Raw genomic sequence first — 19,038 nt, 5'->3', positions numbered from 1 at the left:
GACTGGATGGCAGAACCTACCCACCGAGGTCATCACTGCATGCTAACCATTGGTTAGTCAATATATGCAGTAGCCTCACCTATTGCAGCACAACCATTGTCAAAATAAACACACCACCATTGTATTTGAGGATGATAAGCAATACAACTATCTGGGCACATAGTCCCAAGATTCATAGCAACAACTCACTGTGTCACCCTGTGCTCATGTTCACAGGGTGCTGAGAGGCAACTCGTCTGCCCATTCTAAGGATTGTGGGAGGAAATGATCTGGGGCCAGGAAATCCATTTTCTGGCAGACCCCGTGGTATTGTGTGATATGCAGAAGATAACGGATCCTGCTCACTCTAATAACCGACAGCTACTGTTTTTTATGGAGAAGTTTTTTCATGCCTCTGCAGAAGTTGCTGCCAAGAGACAGTGGTGTGTATTTCAGAGGCTGCTTTTAGCCTGGAGAAGATAGAGTCACGGGATTACAAACAGAAGCACAAGAACAGAAGGGGACCATGGGGAGATGGAGGCATGGACCGAGCTGATGATGTTTTTCTGTGGCAGATCTTTCCTATGCAGACCACTGCTTCTGGACCAAGGACCACGAGCACACACTGGTGGAACCATGTTGTGCTGGAAACATGAGATGATAAACAGTGGGTCCAGAACTTTTGTGTGGAAAGCCAGGGTCCACCTGGAGCTGAGGGGAGTTTATCTTAGGTCTTGAGTAGCAAAACACCTGAGGAGAGAGCTCATAACCACTCTAGAAGCATGGTGCATAGCACTGTGGAAGCTCACAACCCCAGACTGTTACCAACCTGTTGGTAATCAATTAATGGTAGGCAAATCCATGATTGACACAGTGGCCATGGAGGTTTGTGAAGCAATTAATGCTGTGCTGTCTTCCAAGGTTTTAAAAATTGGACAAATTTATTTAATAATTGTAGGGTTTGAACAGATGTGGTTCCTGAGCTATGCAGGTGTGATCAATGGCACACACATACCCATCCTATGCAGCCATTTCAATCAAGCAAGCACATTCACAGGAAAGGATACTACTCCAGGGTTATGCAGGTCCTTGTAGAGTACCATGGCATATTCATCATGGATACCTATATTGGATGTAAAAGCAGGGTGCATGATGCTAGAGTTTTCTGGAGATCTGGCCTATTTCAGCATGGGCAAGTGTGTGTGAGTGGGGTGTGCTCTTCCTGGGGAGACCAGGCTGGGATGGAACGGAGACAGAGGACCGGCTGGAGTGTCTGAAAGCAGCTGGGCCCTTCCTGGTCCCAGAGAATGCTTGCCTTAGGAAAAGATAAGCAAACAGCCTGTTTATTGTTTTAAGATCTGTTTTCTCTGAAATGTTTTGGTTCTAAAATAATACTTTGCTTTAAGAAGGCTGCCTGGGCACTGTATTAACCACTAGTCATGGCTCCCGGAAGGAGCAGCACTGCATGTATAGAGTCTTAGTGAGGCCTAGCTGAGGTAATCACAGTTCATGCACAGAAGACTGCAGCCCACAGCTTGGTCTGAGAGCAGAATTGTGTGATCCCACTTAGAGAGGTGATAGGCCCGAGGCCTGAGAGAGGGTGCACTTAAGGAGAACTGGAGGGGTCAGAGGTGCAGTTAGCCCAGAGCTAACAGGAAAAACTAGACTTACACCCCCTCAAATTAGGGTTGCCACCTGGGCAGTTTTCATTCTGTCTGGCTAATTAAAAGATTTAATGTGACAGTTTTTTCCCCCCTACTTGGGAGGGGACACGTTAGAGCGCTCTGATACACACCTCCATAATTCAGACTGTGACACTGTCTTAGGCTAAGGTAAGAAAAATGATGATAAACGTACACATATTGTAGGGCTTTTTTTGTGTAAAATGGTTCTCAAACATTTTAGTAATAAGTAGCTGTAGTCGACACTAAGACCCTTTTTGTTGGTGGGGGAGTGGCTTATGGCTGGTTTTTCTGCATCTCAGAGATGACAATCCTATCTCAGACACTAGGAGTTGGTTCAGTTCTGTCGCTGTAATTTAAGAGGAAAGCTCATCCAATTTAGCTTGTACTGAAGTGTAAGATTAGATGAGACTAAATATACATGCATGCTGTTGCTTTGAAATCCTCTCTAACGCTTTACTCCAACTACTAAATAAAAATGCTTTGTTTGAAGAAGGCTGTTGGTCACTTTATTATTGGTCACAGGTTCCTGAAGGAAAAAAGTGCAGATGCTCAAACCCAGTCTGGTCTGCAGGCTGCTATGTGGTTGGTGTACATACAAGTAGCATATTCAGGTCCCACACTAAGAGTTGAAGGATTGCGAGATTCCACCCCAAGTCAGGTAAGGGCAAGAGCCCTGCCTCAGCACATCCCTTCAGATTATACCAAAAGTGGGACAGATGTGCAGCTAGCCCTATAACTGTGACATATGCATAAGAGCCACTGTTTTCTGCCCGTTTCTGTTCAGATGTTATATCCTGCATAAGATTAAAAAAAAATACCAGTTAACTCTAATTAACAACAAAAAAAAAAAAACTGACTACAAATTCAAACTGCAGGCATCAATTGTTGTATTGATTGCTGGTAGTTTAATAGATAAGAAACTGAATTGTATCAGCTTTACTGTATTCTCATAACATCCGATTTTGATGTTAAAATCTTCTGTTCTTGTACTTGGTCAGGAGATTGAGAAACTCAAGCATGTAATCCTTTCCGGTAGTTTGGTAGCCCCAAACCATAGCGACTGGCATCCTGTAAATACACAGCTGGTGTGCAATTATCTGGAAAGAGAGACACGCACATTTCATTCTGCCACTTACTAGTTTGGTCAGCCTTGTTCATTGCAAAATATTGTTGTGCTCCTGAAAAGTGAAGCAAGTAATAATTATTGTCCTTTCTCCCGGATCTGAAGCAAGTGATAATTACTGTCCTTCTTCCCCGACTGCCATTAAAGTCTGTAGCCTATCTGGAATAAAACAGATTGCTTCCAAAACAGATGTTGCTGTTAACCCAAATGGGGAAATTTCAGTACCCAATCCTGATGGGACACTATGCCAGCAGTTCACCTTTAAAAATAGTGCTCCAAATATTCTAAATTATCCTCTTATCTATCCAGGTTCTTACAGCAATGTCCATTCAACACAGTTTCTCAAATTCCTCCAAGCCTTCTACGGATAAAATCTCTGTTACTCTCACATATTTATGAGAAGCTCCCAGTAATCCTGATATAGTCTCAATTTCTGTAACCCAGTTGCCCTGGAAAATGCAACATTTTAAGGGGACTTTTATGCTCCTTCAGAAGTTTTTGGTCAAAATTGTTTTTGATTAAAAATTGGGTTTTCAACTAAAATTTTTCATGAAAGAAGTGTTGGCTTTCTGGGGAAAATTTTGATTTTTCATCAAAAGCTAAAAAGCCAAAAAACTAAATATTACAATTTGGAAATGCTGCCGTGGAGCTTCATGGGAGTTTTAGTTTGCTTGCCACATGTCTTCATTCTCCTCTATAGGCCAGGCTCTTTTGTCAGACTACATCTCCCATGATACACGTTGGCCCGGGACTCTCCGGGAGATATAGTCTGACCAAGATGCCCAGCGTACAGAGGAGGAAAAAAACAAAAAAAGGATATGAGTCACTGTGGCAGCATTTCCAAATTGAAATTTTACAGTTTTCAGACAAAGTTTTTCAGTATTTGAATTTTTATTGAAAAACTGAAATTTTCCACAGATTTTTTTTTTCTGGTCACCTGTATGTGTAGCACTTAGGAAGAACCATAATCGGTACTGTATAAAAACCTTAAGTGGATAAGATTGTTTTTTCCATTCAACAATGAAATCTAACAAAAACAGATGTTTGTGCAGGTGAACTGTATTAATGCCTCAGAACATAAACAAGGAACTTGAGAGGAAAACAGCTCCTCTCCTCTTTACTGCTCTGAGGAGAAGAAAAGCACAACCCCTTCACCCCCAATGCTTTTACAGGTGAACTCGCGTGAGATGGATGGACATGGGAGATGTATGAAACCAGGTTCTTGAAGGTGAAGAGCTATATTGCCTGGATAGTGCAAGCTAGTTTGCATTGCCCACTGTAGTTACTGCTCCTATTCTGAAGTTACAGGGATGGCTATGTTAGCTAATGCAGTTAGTAGACACCTTTCATAGGCACTAATTTAACCAATAAAAGTCTAAGTTACCTATGAAAACCAACTATATAAAACAAGCTATCTATTTAAAATTAAACATCCTGGGCTAAGTTATATTACAGTAACAAATATTTGCTTTACTGTGAATGTACACTGGATAATTTATGTGAAGTTTTGAAAGCTGGTTTGAGAGAGATAGCAAGCAAATGAATGTAAAAAAATGTTTAATCAGTGACTCAATACGGTATAAGTAAGGCTACGATTATGTCACGGAGCTCACGGAATCTGTGACTTCCACTCACCTCCGTGACATTTTCTACCGCCGGGCTGGAGCTCCCAAACAGCCCTCCCCACTCCCCCCTGTAGCTCCCAGCCCCTGCACTGGTGGCGGCAACCCTGCAGCCGCCCAGCTGTAGTTGGTGGCAGGCAGATCCTGCAGCTCCCAGCCGCGGCGGGCGACCCCCATGAGCGCCCAGCCACCTCAGGAGTGAGGAGACCCGCAGCTGCCCAGCCCCAGGGGCAGGAGGACCCTGTAGTTCCCACTCCCCACAACAGTGGACCCCAGAGCTCCCACTGACCGCAGCAATGGGGGACCCGGGAGCCCCAGCAGCAGTGGATGCTGAACCTGCCTCCCCATTTTGTCAGGGATATTTTTAGTGAAAGTCAGAGACAGGTCACAGGCTGCTGGGAATTTTTGTTTATTGCCCACGACCTGTCCCTGACTTTTACTAAAAATATCCCTGACAGAAACTATAAGCTACAAATAGAAAGGGGATGGTAGAGCAAACAATATGAAAAAAATGTGTTAAAGGCAAAAAAAGTACCACTGTTCAAGTTATATTCCAAAGTTTATTAAGATGAGAGTGATTTTAGTGTTATAGAAAATGACAGGAGATATTTAAAGTTACACAGGAGTCCAAGAAAATAAAGAATTTTGAAAAAATTTGATGCATTTCAAAAGTTGCCTCATTTATCCGTTTCTGCCAGAAGTCTACCCACAGAGCTGTGGTTTCAAATGCAGGAGATGCAGAATTCCAGCTAAAATACTTCTTTAATATGTTTCTTGCTTAAGCTGTTCCTGCTTTTGGAGGTGTACTGTGTTCTGAAGAGTGAATATTTAACCTGCAAATGAATGCGGTGGGATTCCTTTCACCCCAAGTCCAGTTATCTATTTAAAAATAAGGGAGAGAGACAGAAGATAATTGTGATGATTCATGTATCTTTCCACAGAGTAATTTGTTTTACGACTGCGACCAACTTGATATCCTGCAATTTTCTACATTACAGCCCATCACCAGATATTAATTTCAACCCACTGCTGTTTCCAAAGAACTGTAATATCTAAGCCATGGTCCATTCTCCAGACAACCCTCTTTCAAACATACTTGGGCCTCAATCCTAGAATTGATTGTGTACAGCTACAGGGGTGTGCCTACATGCAGTTAATTGCAGGATCAGGGCTTTAAATCCACAAGGTCTGTGCAACAGGCTGGCCTGCCCCTATAAGAGCCAGGAGGCCTGGGGCTAGCCAACCCTGTTCAATCAGCCCTGCCTGTGCAACAATTAGCTGCCTGCCAGGATAAGGACTAATTGAGTCAGGGGACAAGGCTGAAACACCTGGGACCCATAAAAGGACTGAGAAAACTCAGTCTGGGGAAGGAACCACAGGGAGCAAGATGGGCTCCTGTGAAAGGCCCTGAAGTAGGGTCTGGAAGAAACAAGAGATTCAGCCCTCTATCCTAGGGCAGGGAAGACTGAAAGGTAGCCCAGAGGGGCTGAGTCTGTGAGGGGGGCTCCAGGGAAAGCAGCCTGGGAGTCAGTGCTCTATCCCAGAGCAGAGAGACTTAAAGGTGGTCCAGAAGGGGCTGGGAACTGAGCCCAGAGGATAGGCCGAAGAGGAGCCCAAGCAGGGCAAAAGAACTTTGTTTGGGCTTCCGTTCCCCCAGAAGGGGGCTGAACTCAGAGTGACCCAGCTGCAGAGCTGAGTCACATGAATCTCTGGGAGAAACAGAAAACTTAGGGGAGAGACAATTGAGGCAGGGGGCACATGCAGCACCACACTTGGTGAGCAGAGGGCACTACAAGGCATGTGTGCCCTATGCCAGTCACCAATTAAAAAACAAACTAGCAAACTAAGTTATAAATAATTGTTTGGTAGATAACACATTGTCTCCTACTTTGTCTCTGATTAAAACAAAAATTCTCTACAAGTTTTTGCCCTGCTAGCGTTGGGAATTTTTTTAAAAGTAGAGGGTTTTTGGTACAGAAAAAGCTAATGTCTTGTACAATCATCAATGTCAGTATTATTACAAGTTTAGAACCAGTCCACAATGTAAACATGAAAAGACTAGCAATTTTCTAAATACAGCAGTAGGGACCAAAAAACTAAAAAAGTCAAAAAACCAAGAACAATAGTTTTAAGTGATATGGTATGTTCAGACTGACCTCCACCTGACTTCAAATCAAAATGCATAAGAAAATTCTTTCTGGCCTTTTAACAGAAAGGAAATAATTTAATCACCTTGAAAATACCACCAGCCTGTGGTTGCCGTGAAAACGATTCATCATCCATTCCTTGACAGGCAGAAGTCACATACATTTCTGAATAATCCTTTCCACCAAAGCAGCAGGAAGTTGTGTTGTCAACAGGTAGCTTCACAGTCTGGATTCTTTTTCCTGGAGGGGGAAAAAATAGCTTTTTGTTGGTTTATTTTCTACAAAGAATTTAACAAAATTGCCAGTAACCAGCACAGAACATATGTTGCACAGAAATACAGGGTTTGGGGTGGAGGGAAAAGGGGGAGACTTGTGTAATTTAGCAGGCTGAGTGTGAGGTTGGGAGGAATTCTGAGTTCCATTCTTGATTCTCTCACTTACTCCCAGTATAGCCTTTGGCAAGTCACTTAATCTCTGTTTCCATAAATGGGGCCTGATCCAAAGCATACTGAAGTCAGTAGGCGTCTTTTTCCATTGTGTTAATAAATATTAGCCTTTCATTATTTTTGTATGTTAAACTCTCATAATTCTGTTATCTGTCACCCAAAATCCTTTTTATATTGTGTGCCTATAAATGCAGTCCCCTGTACCTACGAAGGTGAAAAATTGTATCCTTAAACTGAACTTAGTATGTGAGCAACGCTCAGGAATGTATCTAATTAAATATTGGGATGTACCTAATTATTCCCTGAATCTCTCCGTCAGAGAGTCCAGATGACCAGGAAGGTATCCCTCAAAATTAATGAAGGGACCCTACAGAAGTAAATGTTATAATAAATAAGACTGGGTACTTGATAAGGGGTGCTTATGATCCAATTAAGTTCTGTGATTGGTAAGAGGTATTTGTTATTGCAGATGTTTCTGTAATGAATGAAATAATGGCCCCTTGAAAGATGTTTTAAGTTTTATCTCATTAGCAACTACCTGTGGCCACAGCTGTCAGTAATAATGACTGGGTCAAAAGTCCCTTTGGGTTATCAATCAAGACTGAGATACTTATATAATGTCTTTTTATGGTAAGAGGTAAACTGAGATATCAAACTGTACACATTGTGGGAAAGTAGTTTTTCACTCCAAAAGGAATTTCTTTTTCTTACACCCTACAAAAGGAAAGATTCTGGGAGTTAGATTGCAAATGGAAACTGCCAGCATTCCACCACTTACAGGGGAGGGAGGGGGGGAAGAGAACAGGGTGTCAGCTATTCACCATTCACAAAGACTGGTAAAGTAAACTTTGCTTCTGTATTCTGCATAGTGCTGTATTAATCTTTGATAATCTTTAAATAATTCCATCTGAGCCTGTTGTTTTGACATCCTGTATTATTATTAAATTCAAACATGCAACAATAGGCTTCAATGGGCTTTGGATCAGCCCTACATAAAACAGGGATGATAATGCTTATCTGAACTTTGTAAAACACTCAGATGTCTATATAATTATTACAGAGACTCAGGATACTGACATACCAGTGGTCCATTTAGCCCAAGTATACTGTTTCTGGCAGTGGACAGTACCAGATGCTTCAAAAGAAGTTTTAAAAAACTTCATAACGAACAGGTATACAGGGGGAAATTCTTTTTAATTTCAGGCAGTAAGTACTTGTCTTAGGCCTTGAATCATGAGGGTTTATACCCATTACATATTTTATCCTATTTATCATATAGATATTTCATACTTTTTTTGAATTCTGCTAAGGTCTTGTGTTTTCTTTAAATACATTTCCTCTCTCTCTCCCCCCCCCCCCTTTATGTTGGTAAGCCTTGCAGATAGAAACAATGTAATGATGTATTGAAAGTTTAAAATACAACATTTTATGGTGAAATACTTCAGGAGTGAAAACTCCTAGCTCCACTGTAGTCAAAAGGAGTTTTGCCATGACTTCACCAGGCCAAGATTTCACCGTTGTGTTTTAAATAAACAGATAATTTTGTTTACTATTTTAGTTGCCAACAAAGCATTTTTGCCTCACCCCACAAGCTACTCTTATTTCCTTTTCTAAATGAAGTACCAGCACAAACAACAATGGTTACTTGGTCCATGTTTGATAATCAAGTCCTTAAATGAGATTTCAAAAAAGGATGAGTGAGATTTTTCCATGTCTCATTGAAACACTTTGCAAATTTCTTGTCACAAGAGTTAGATGCATTTAAAAAACTACCTTAAAATTAATCCCACAAAGATAAGTCTGCTTCACTAATGGACAAAAAAGATTCCCGTGTATATTCTGAATAGTCCACATGGTTTGAGAAGCATCTTGGGCTCCCTGCATCTATATAATAAATAGCATCTTACATTTTTACAATACCTAAAATAAACTGAAAACTGAGGGCATGTCTACACATCCCCACAGTTCAACTACGGGGGTGTGAAATGCAGCACACTCTACTGTGCTGCGCTGTTACTGCAAGTGCAAACTAAAGGTTCCTATTTTGTCTGAACTATGCAAACTAGATATCTTTTGGTTTGCGCTTGCATATACTATAATCCCAAGGGCCACCTGACCACTAAGTAATCCAGTTATCTCCAAGAACTGCTTAAAAAAAGGATGCCAAATAAACAAGTTTCCTTGTCTATCCACCCCCACACCCAATGTTCCCAAATCCAAATTTCACTGAATAATGCCTGAATATCCCCTTTCTAAAAATGTGTCATCTTCACCTTAGCTGAATTGTTTCATGATTTTTTTCTGCCACTGGCTAAAAATAAAGCCATAGACCTTTTTATCAGCCAGTTTGCAAATAAAAAGCCATCAAGTGGCCATTAACCACCCAAACCATAGAAGCGAAAGACATCTTTGCTTAGTCCAAACCGACAAAGGTGAGAATATTAGTAATCAAAAATAAACTAAGTGATAGGTACAGACTAAATATATCAAGTTAAATCCCTGGACTTTCAAATGTGTAGTCTGAATAAGACAGTAACACCATACTCCTTTCACTGAGAAGGACAAGTAGTGGGGAGCATCTATTCAAATAAAGACAGCAAGAAAACGAAACTCTACAATGGAGTAAAAAACCCTCAGAACAAAAACCCAACCATACACAAACATTGTCAAGTGTCAAATGTCCAAGCCCACATCAGCCAAGTACATTTTGACTCCAGTTCTCTATTGACCTAAACGCCCTATAACTTTCTCCAGAGAAGAAAAACATAGGAATTGCCACTCTAGATCAGAGTGGCATCTAGTCTGATATCCTACCTCCAGCAATGCACAGCACCGGATACTTCAGAAGAAAGTGCAAGAAACACTATAATGGATAATTGTGGAATAACCTACCAAAAGGAGAAGTTTCTTCCTAAAACCCATCAGTTAGTGCTTTCCTTATGCTCTTACATGTGAGGGTTTATTCTCCTTATCTATATAAATGTTTAATACATTCTGCTCTTGGACTCAATTCTATCTCATGCCAGTGAGTTCTACAGGTTGTGTTTAGGTAGCTTTTCTCAGCTTTCAATATGTTACTTTCCATTTTCATTGAAAATCCCTTGTACTTGTGTTATAAGAAAGGGTAAATAGGAGCAGCCAACTTACTTTTTCTATACCAGTCATTGTTTTGTACACCTCTACCATGACCCCTCTTATTCATCCCTTCAGTAAACAACCACAAACTTTTCAATCTCTTCATTACTTTTAATTGTCTTCATCACCCATCACTGAATGGTTTTTACTTCTGCTATTTTTAACAGAAGAGAATACAGTATTTCACGTGTGTGCCAATGATTTTTATTAACATTTTCAGTACTATTTTCTATTCTATTTCCTGTGCATTCACATTCTGTTTGCATTTTTGACAGCTATTGTGCATTAGACAGAGAGGTTTTCATGGAGCTGTCCACAATAATGCTCAGGTCTTCTTCCTAAGTAGTCAGTTAATTTAGAATCAAGCAATATGTATAGACAAATTGTGCAATTAAAATATTCCTTTAAAATACGTACTACCTTGTCTCTGTCAAAATAGAATTTCATAGGCCTTCCTGCTGCCTGTTCACTTAGCTTTGTTAGGTCTCTCTGTAGTTCCTTACAGTCTTTTCTGAGCTTGACTTAACTTAATCATACCTCTCATACCAAGTCCCAAATATGGGAAGTTAGATGTGACAAAGATTCAAAATGAGGGAGGCAAATACCTGAGTGTGCACATATGAATTATTCATGCTGGAAAGTTAAAATGCTGTGGGACTCTTTAAAGAACTTTATAACCTCCGTTCCATGATTCTATATTTATGGTATAAATAATTTAAACAATAAAAGTGAGTGGAACATAGATAACCTTTGTACATGTGTCAAAATGGGGCACTATCTAAATAAATTTGTGTCATCAGTCATTTTTGTTACTTCACTGCTTACCCCTTCTTCCAGACCATTTACCAATATGTTAACTCCTCACTTAAAGTCATCCCGGTTAACGTTGTTGATCAATTCGAGAACATGCTCATTTAAAGTTGTGCAATGCTCCCTTATAACATTGTTTGGAAGCTGCCCGCTTTGTCCACTGCTTGCAGAAAGAGCAGCCCGTTGGAGCTAGCTGGTGGGGCCTTGGAACCAGGGTGACCAGCAGCCCCCCATTAGCTCCCCGCTACCCTAAGTTCTCTGTGCAGCAGCCACCCAGCAGGCTATCAATTGCTGGCAATTCAGCTGTTCCTCCCCCACTGCCATGTGCTGCTCCTGCCCTCTGCCTTGGAGCTGTTCCCAGGAGCCTCCTGTTTGCTGTGCAGGGGGGGAAGAGGGAGCTAATGTCAGGGTGTCCCCCTCCCCCCGCTCCAGCATCCCATCTCCACAGAGCGGGGGCGGGACACGACAGGGCTCAGAACGGAGGGAACCTGCTGGCAGCAGCTGCTGTCTCAACTTGCTGATCTACTTAAAAGGCATTGTACTTACAGTGGGGTCAGCGTACTTAAAGGGGCAATGCATATCTTTCTCTCTCTCACACATGGTGTGTGTCTCTGTCTCTCGGGAACAAACCATCCTGATGTGCAGAAAGAATAGCAAATACGGCAGGCAACCAGCTTGGCTTAACCGTGAAATCTTTGGTGCGCTTAAACTCAAAAAGGAAGCTTACAAGAAGTGGAAATTTGGACAGATGACTAGGGAGGAGTATAAAAATATTGCTAGAGCATTCAGGGGTATAATCAGGAAGGCCAAGGCACAATTGGAGTTGCAGCTAGCAAGGGATGTGAAGGGTGACAAGAAGGGTTTCTACAGGTATGTTAGCAACAAGAAGGTGGTCAGAGAAAGTGTGGGACCCTTACTGAATGGGGGAGGCAACATAGTGATAGATGATGTGGAAAAGGCGAAGTACTCAATGCTTTTTTTGCCTCAGTCTTCACAGACAAGGGCAGCTCCCAGACTGCTGCACTGGGCAACACAGCATGGGGAGTAGGTGAGCAGCCCTCAGTGGTGAAAGAACAGGTTAAAGACTATTTAGAAAAGCTGGACGTGCACAAGTCCATGGGTCCAGATTTAATGCATCCAAGGGTGCTGAGGAAGTTGGCTGATGTGATTGCAGAGCCACTGGCCATTATCTTTGAAAATTCGTGGCGATCGGGGGAGGTCCCAGATGATTGGAAAAAGGCAAATATAGTGCCCATATTTAAAAAAGGGAAAAAAGAGAACCCAGGGAACTACAGACCAGTCAGCGTCACTTCAGTCCCCAGCAAAATCATGGAGCAGGTCCTCAAGGAATCCATTTTGAAGCACTTGGAGGAGAGGAAAGTGATCAGGAACAGTCAACATGGACTCACCAAGGGCAAGTCATGCCTGACCAACCTGATTGCCTTCTATGATGAGATAACTGGCTCTGTGGATATGGGGAAAGCGGTGGATGTGATATATCTAGACTTTAGCAAAGCTTTTGATACGGTCTCCCACATTATTCTTACCAACAAGTTAAAAAAGTATGGATTGGATGAATGGACTATAAGGTGGATAGAAAGCTGGCTAGATTGTCGGGCTCAACGGGTAGTGATCAACGGCTCCATGTCTAGTTGGCAGCCGGTATCAAGTGGAGTGTCCCAGGGGTCAGTCCGGGGGCCGGTTTTGTTCAACATCTTTATTAACGATGATCTGGATGATGGGATTAATTGCACCCTCAGCAAATTCGCAGATGACACTAAGCTGGGGAGAGAGGCAGATACGATGGAGGGTAGGGATAGGGTCCAGAGTGACCTAGACAAATTGGAGGATTGGGCCAAAAGAAATCTGATGAAGTTCAACAAGGACAAGTGCAGAGTTCTGCACTTAGGAAGGAAGAATCCCATGCACTGTTACAGACTAGGGACTGACTGGCTAAGCAGCAGTTCTGGAGAAAAGGACCTGGGGATTACAGTGGATGAAAAACTGGATATGAGTCAGCAGTGTGCCCTTGTCGCCAAGAAGGCCAATGGTATATTGGGCTGTATTAGTAGGAGCATTGCCAGCAGATCGGGCAAAGTGATTATTCCCCTCTATTCGGCACTGGTGAGGCCACACCTGGAGTACTGCATCCAGTTTTGGTCCCCCCACTACAGAAGGGATGTGGACAAATTGGAGAGAGTCCAGTGGAGGGCAACGTAAATGATTAGGGGGATGGGGCACATGACTTACGAGGAGAGGCTGAGGGAACTGGGGTTATTTAGTCTGCAGAAGAGAAGAGTGAGGGGGGATTTGATAGCAGCCTTCAATTACCTGAAGGGGGGTTCCAGAGAGAATGGAGCTCCGCTGTTCTCAGTGGTGGCAGATGACAGAACAAGAAGCAATGGTCTCAAGTTGCAGTGGGGGAGGTCTAGGTTAGATATTAGGAAACACTATTTCACTAGGAGGGTGGTGAAGCACTGGAATGGGTTACCTAGTGAGGTGGTGGAATCTCTATCCTTAGAGGTTTTTAAGGCCCGGCTTGACAAAGCCTTGACTGGGATGATTTAGTTGGTGTTGGTCCTGCTTTGAGCAGGGGATTGGACTGGATGACCTCTTGAGGTCTCTTTCAACCCTAATATTCTATAATTCTCTGCCATGCTGTCTCCCCTCCCTCCATTTGTGCTGCCTTGTAGAGTGTGAGGCTACATTAACAACAAGGTGTTAACCCTTGAGGGCTCAGCCAAGTGCTAGTTCATCATTTAGCAGCAAGGCATTGCCAGGGAAATATCCCACCCACTTCCACCCTCTGATTTCACCACCTCAACCAAGCTTCACAATCATCATTGCTGTGTACAGCATTAAATTGTTTAAAACTTATACTGTGTGTGTGTGTGTGTGTGTGTGTGTGTACACACATAAAAATACACACATTATATATATATATATAGAGAGAGAGAGAGAGAGAGATCAAAAAAAAACAAAACAGTCATCTTTTGTCTGGCGAAAAAAATTTCCCTGGAACTTAACCCCCCCATTTACATTAATTCTTATGGGGAAATTGGATTCACTTAACATCGTTTCCCTTAAAGTAGCATTTTTCAGGAACGTAACTACAACGTTAAGCGAGGAGTTACTGTATAGTAAAGACTGAAAATTCAAACAAATGTAATAATCAACGAAAGGCCAACAAATGTAGGGAATTATAGAAACAGTTCAGCTACACTACCATCTAATGGCCAAGCTGGAAAAATACTTGAGCAGCTTCTATTACTTAATGAATATGTAAAACCCATCTCAAACCCATCAAGTTTGGTTGCTATCAGAACTCTTCAGTGGATACACATTTTTATATGTTTAGCAGAAGCTAGCATGCTGATCACAAAGATTACATATCCATGACAAGACTAAACTTTTCATTTAAAGTTCTTCCTCTTAAATCATCCCACATCATTTTTTGTAGCCATTATCAAAGAAGATGTAAATATATTTACAAAATTCATGTTGGAATGAGCATTTAACATAAGAGCTGTTCATCCACAGTAGATGAGCACAAACACACTTCCAGAAAAGCACATTATCCAACTACCCCTTAGCTTATTTTATGCAAAATTTCAGTTCATCCTCTGTGAGGACTTACCTGTCTCAGGGTCTAGACGGATCACTCTCCCTCCATCATAACAGGCTACCCAGAGTTTGCCTTCTGTATCAATACACATTCCATCAGGGATGCTTTCTTCCTTTTCTAGCTTGTATATACTCCTGCGATTGGCTGCAAAAGGAAATCAACGGGCATCGTACACTAAGTGAGATATTAAGTTATTGTGAGTTAACATTTTCCTAAGTCATACTCCTAGAAATAGCTAAGAAGGATGATTTTCTAATGCTGCACTGAATCCAGCTCCCTGCACTCTTGCAGATGACAGAGTATATAAGATCAGTTTGTTTCTGCAGATGGTTATTATTCAGCTTGACAGCCTGCAAGTCAGTCTGACTGTCAAAAACACAACAATTATTTTTGGTGCTCTCTTCTGATGTGTCAACCATATTTTTTTCCCTAACTATAAATTAGGGAACTATTGAATATATTATAGGAATTAATAATTTGTGTATTCCAAATTTGACTCTTTTCCATCTGTACAATATTTTATAAGCTGTCTGGGCCATTTCATAAATGGATTTTTTCAATCAAACTGAGAACTGGAGACATCTCAAGAAAGAGATTCCCAGAACACACCACCAATTGTTCCAACACAAAGCTGACATTCAAAATATATAAATTAACAAAGTTGGGAAAACCATGAACTCAAAGAGACACTGTCAATTTTAAAAAAAATTGCACTTTATATGAATATTTAACCACCCACTATTATTACAAGATATTAACAAAAGAAAATCCAACTGTTCTAGTTTGTTTATTCTGCGTTTTGACAATTGACTGTCAGAGTCAGTTTGTTCATAGGTTTCCTTTTCCTGCGTGGGGCTTTCTAAAATAGAAAAATGTGATTGTAAACCTCCAATATGGCAATGGGACTTGGGGCAGACATCGTACCTAAAACTACTTTAAACTCAATTTTAAAACTGACCAGATTTCCAACTGATGGCGTCCCTTTAAACCGAATTATTATGGCTCATGTCACTTTAAATCAAATTGTTAGAGTCCAAGTTGGTGGAGTTTTTCCATTTACCCATGCCTGTGAAAAGACCTTAAGGTTGTGGTGTTGGATTTTTGTTGTTGTTGTTTTTTTCCCCATAAATGGGGGAAGATGATGTTTGAGTTACTACTTTTCAGCGGTTGGTTGACTCTCTAGGATCTTCTTCAGTTAGGGATTTCCATTTTAAAACAATATGAATGTACACACTATAAAAGCGTAGCACGTTTTATACTTTGAAAAGATGCACTACAAACTTCTCTGCTAATTCACCTACTGTTTCATAATAACAGACAGCATAGCCACTGGAGTATAATGAGGCAAAAATGCTTCACACTTGATAACACAGGAACATTAGAAGTGAATTGTGAGTGTATAATCAATGAATGTACAATTTACAGGCTCAGCATAGATTGCAATGGATAAAATGAATTTTAACAATTATTCCAGGTCAATTATTTGAACCCCGATATATAATTCAATAATGTCCTAATGTGAACCAACCCATCTAATTACTCTGAGCCGGGAACCTTCTTAGATGAGCTGTTTTTTTAACCCGGTTTCTGCTAACTTGTTTTAAACAGAGTTTTGATGTCCAGCATGGATGAAACCAAACCACATTTAAACTAACTCAAAAAATAATGTTCTAGGACCACCGGCGTAAGTAGGGTCTGGGTCACAATTGATTTTTTGCTTAATAGTTGAAAGAAAAAACTGCACAGAAAGTAACTTTAAAATATTTTAGCATAAGAAAAGAATTCATACAAATTTTTCCTGTTTGCAGGTCATAATCAAAGGCATCCACAGAGTAGGACAGGCTATCAATGTAAAAGAAAGTCTTGTGATCCAGTGACCAATCCAAGCCATTAGAGATGTCCACCTGATCAAAGTGCTTCACTACAGAATGATCAGGGAAGAGTGTATACAGAGCACCTTGGTGTCTCTCTAGCACAGCAGGTCGAATCTCCTCAGCCATGGTACCTACAAGAATGAGAGGGTCATTCATTAGAAAGCACAGCTCCACAGAAATCAAATGCACTCCTTATACCACATCGCTCGCCCGCACCGCTTCCCGCCGCCCCCATTGGCCCGGGACGGCGAACCGCGGCCAGTGGGGGCCACGATCGGCCGAACCTGCCGCGTCAGCAGGTAAATAAACTGGCCCGGCCCGCTAGGGTGCTTACCCTGGCGAGCCGCGTGCCAAACGTTGCCAACCCCTGCCTTATACAGTGGCGATGACTGCCTCTGACATAAAACTTCCCTCTAACTTTGACTAGGTTTTCTCCTTAAAACATTCAAAAAAGAGATTTAGTTAAAACCAAAAGGGAGAAGGCAAATTTGATTGTGTGCATTTAACAGAAGATGACAAATAAAATTAAAGTTTTTTTTTTTAATTGCGGTTGCAAAGGAGTTGAAGGCAATCGTGCTAGCATTGTTAATTATCTAGTGTTTTCAAACATTAAGATGGTCATCACAATTTAATGCCCTTCCCCCCGAAAAACCCACAAACATAGGAAAAAATTGCACTAACTTTAGAATCAGGGCTACAGACATCTCAAAATCTTAAATGACAAGTTATGCCACAAATATAGAGATAATTTTGGGGTTGTTCGGTAAGAGAAAATTAATATACATTTGAAATTTCAAGGTTTAACTTCAGACACATTCTCCCTGTTTTGAAAACACTTTGCTGTATGCTTACATTGTTTTTACAAATATCTATATTCTGTGTATGGGAAACAAACAATAACTTGGCATGGCAAGTTTTCCACTGTAAACATATTTGCATTGGTATTTTCCAAGTGCATTCAAAACAAGTCATGCATGCCAACATCTGAGACAAGAAAATAATTTTTATACTAAGCAAGTTCTAAATAAGAACTTCCCTTAAAAAAAAAAAAAACTAATAGAATAGTGCTCTGGGGTGATACATTTTTAAAAGTGGATTAAATCAACATTGCATTTTAGAATTAGATTTGGTGTGGTTTGGAAGTAAGACTACCACGACTTGAACAGACACTTCGTGCATCTGCCAGGGTTCTTTACAAATTGTCCCTAAAATCTTAAAAAAAAATTACTGAAGAGGACTGGGAACTATGTCCAGCATACCTGCAAAAAACCTCCCTGCAGGGTCCACTTTCCCATCATTGAATCTGTTGTTTGGTTTATCCTTGTCAACGTGAACAAAGGTGGTTACTGACTGGTCTTTCCATTTTAAAGCAGCAAACCTGGTTCCTAGGGTAACAACATAATCCCCAGATTTCCGAAGGGCTACGCTGCTAACAGGAGCATCTAGAGACAACATAAGAAAACGGGGGTGAGGGGAGAAGTAAAATACTATAACTGTAGATAAAAGCAATCAGCCACCTGTAACCAACATATGATTGCTCATCACATTCATAACCAAGGTTAACAAATATTTCATTCATATCCAGATGCTATTTTTCTATTTGTAATGTTTTTGGCCAAGTACTGCTCAAGAACAAGCACGAATAATAATTGATAATTAATCTCACTTTAATTAATCTGGGCTTTCCTGGATGACATGGTCCATCTATCATTCACAAGCCAAGTAGCATTTATCACGACACACAAGAAGCTTGTATTGTATGTACATGCTTGTGCACACTTATGGAATTCCATTAGTGAGAACTATGAACTAATATTGCACACACAAAAGTATTCAAATTATATATTGAATTAATTTATAGACTGCAAGCTCCTTGGGGAAGGCATCATATTGTCCTGTATAGATATAGAAGTACCTAGCAAGGAAGGATAATTCAATGGTTAGGGCACTAGCCTCGGTCTTGAGTAACCTGGGTTCAACTCCCTGCCTTGGCACAGACTTCCTGTGTGACCCTGAGCAAGTCATCCCCTCTCTCTGTGCCTCAGTTCTGTACGGTGCCGTACAATGGGGATAATAGTACTTATCTCACCAGGGTGTTGTGAAGATAAATGCATTACAGATTGTAGTGCTAAGAATCTACGGTAACGATAAACTAGCAGGGCCTTTGGGGGCTACTGCAATACTGCTAATAATATTGTTATTATTGTTTATTTATATTGCAGTAGACCCTAGAAGCCCCAGTCCTGAACAGGACCCCATTGTGCTAGGCACAGAACAAAAAGCTTATATGGAAAACGAAGAGTTGATCAGATATGCTATAACAGGGATTGGCAAAGTTTGGCACATGGCCCGCCAGGGTAAGCCCCCTGGCGGGCCGGGCCAGTTTGTTTACCTGCCGCGTTCGCAGGTTCGGCCGATCGCGGCTCCCACTGGCCACGGTTCGCTGCTCCAGGCCAATGGGGGTGGCGGAAAGTGGAGGACAGCACATCCCTCAGCCCGCGCCGCTTCCCGCAGCCCCCATTGGCCTGGAGCGGCGAACCGCGACCAATGGGAGCCGTGATTGGCCGAACCTGTGGATGCGGCGGGTAAACA

At 41.5% G+C, this 19,038-nt stretch overlaps 1 protein-coding gene across 1 annotated transcript; it reads right to left on the bottom strand.

Annotated features, from left to right (window-relative positions):
* Window positions 1–5,219: 5,219 nt before the first annotated feature.
* Window positions 5,220–17,901, bottom strand: LOC113406171 (regucalcin). The gene is made up of 5 exons (XM_026649241.1): window positions 17,706–17,901; window positions 16,362–16,577; window positions 14,585–14,716; window positions 6,642–6,796; window positions 5,220–5,288 (listed from the first exon to the last, which is right to left on the bottom strand). The coding sequence occupies exons 1-5, from the start codon at window positions 17,899–17,901 to the stop codon at window positions 5,238–5,240; spliced, it is 750 nt and encodes a 249-aa protein (XP_026505026.1). The 3' UTR covers window positions 5,220–5,237.
* Between the last annotated feature and the right edge of the window lie 1,137 nt (window positions 17,902–19,038).

The sequence above is a fragment of the Terrapene carolina genome, unplaced genomic scaffold (genome assembly GCF_002925995.2).
Source record: "Terrapene carolina triunguis isolate 2854851 unplaced genomic scaffold, T_m_triunguis-2.0 Scaffold23, whole genome shotgun sequence".
Lineage (NCBI taxonomy): Eukaryota > Metazoa > Chordata > Testudines > Emydidae > Terrapene > Terrapene triunguis.
This window is presented reverse-complemented; position numbering and strand designations above follow the sequence as displayed.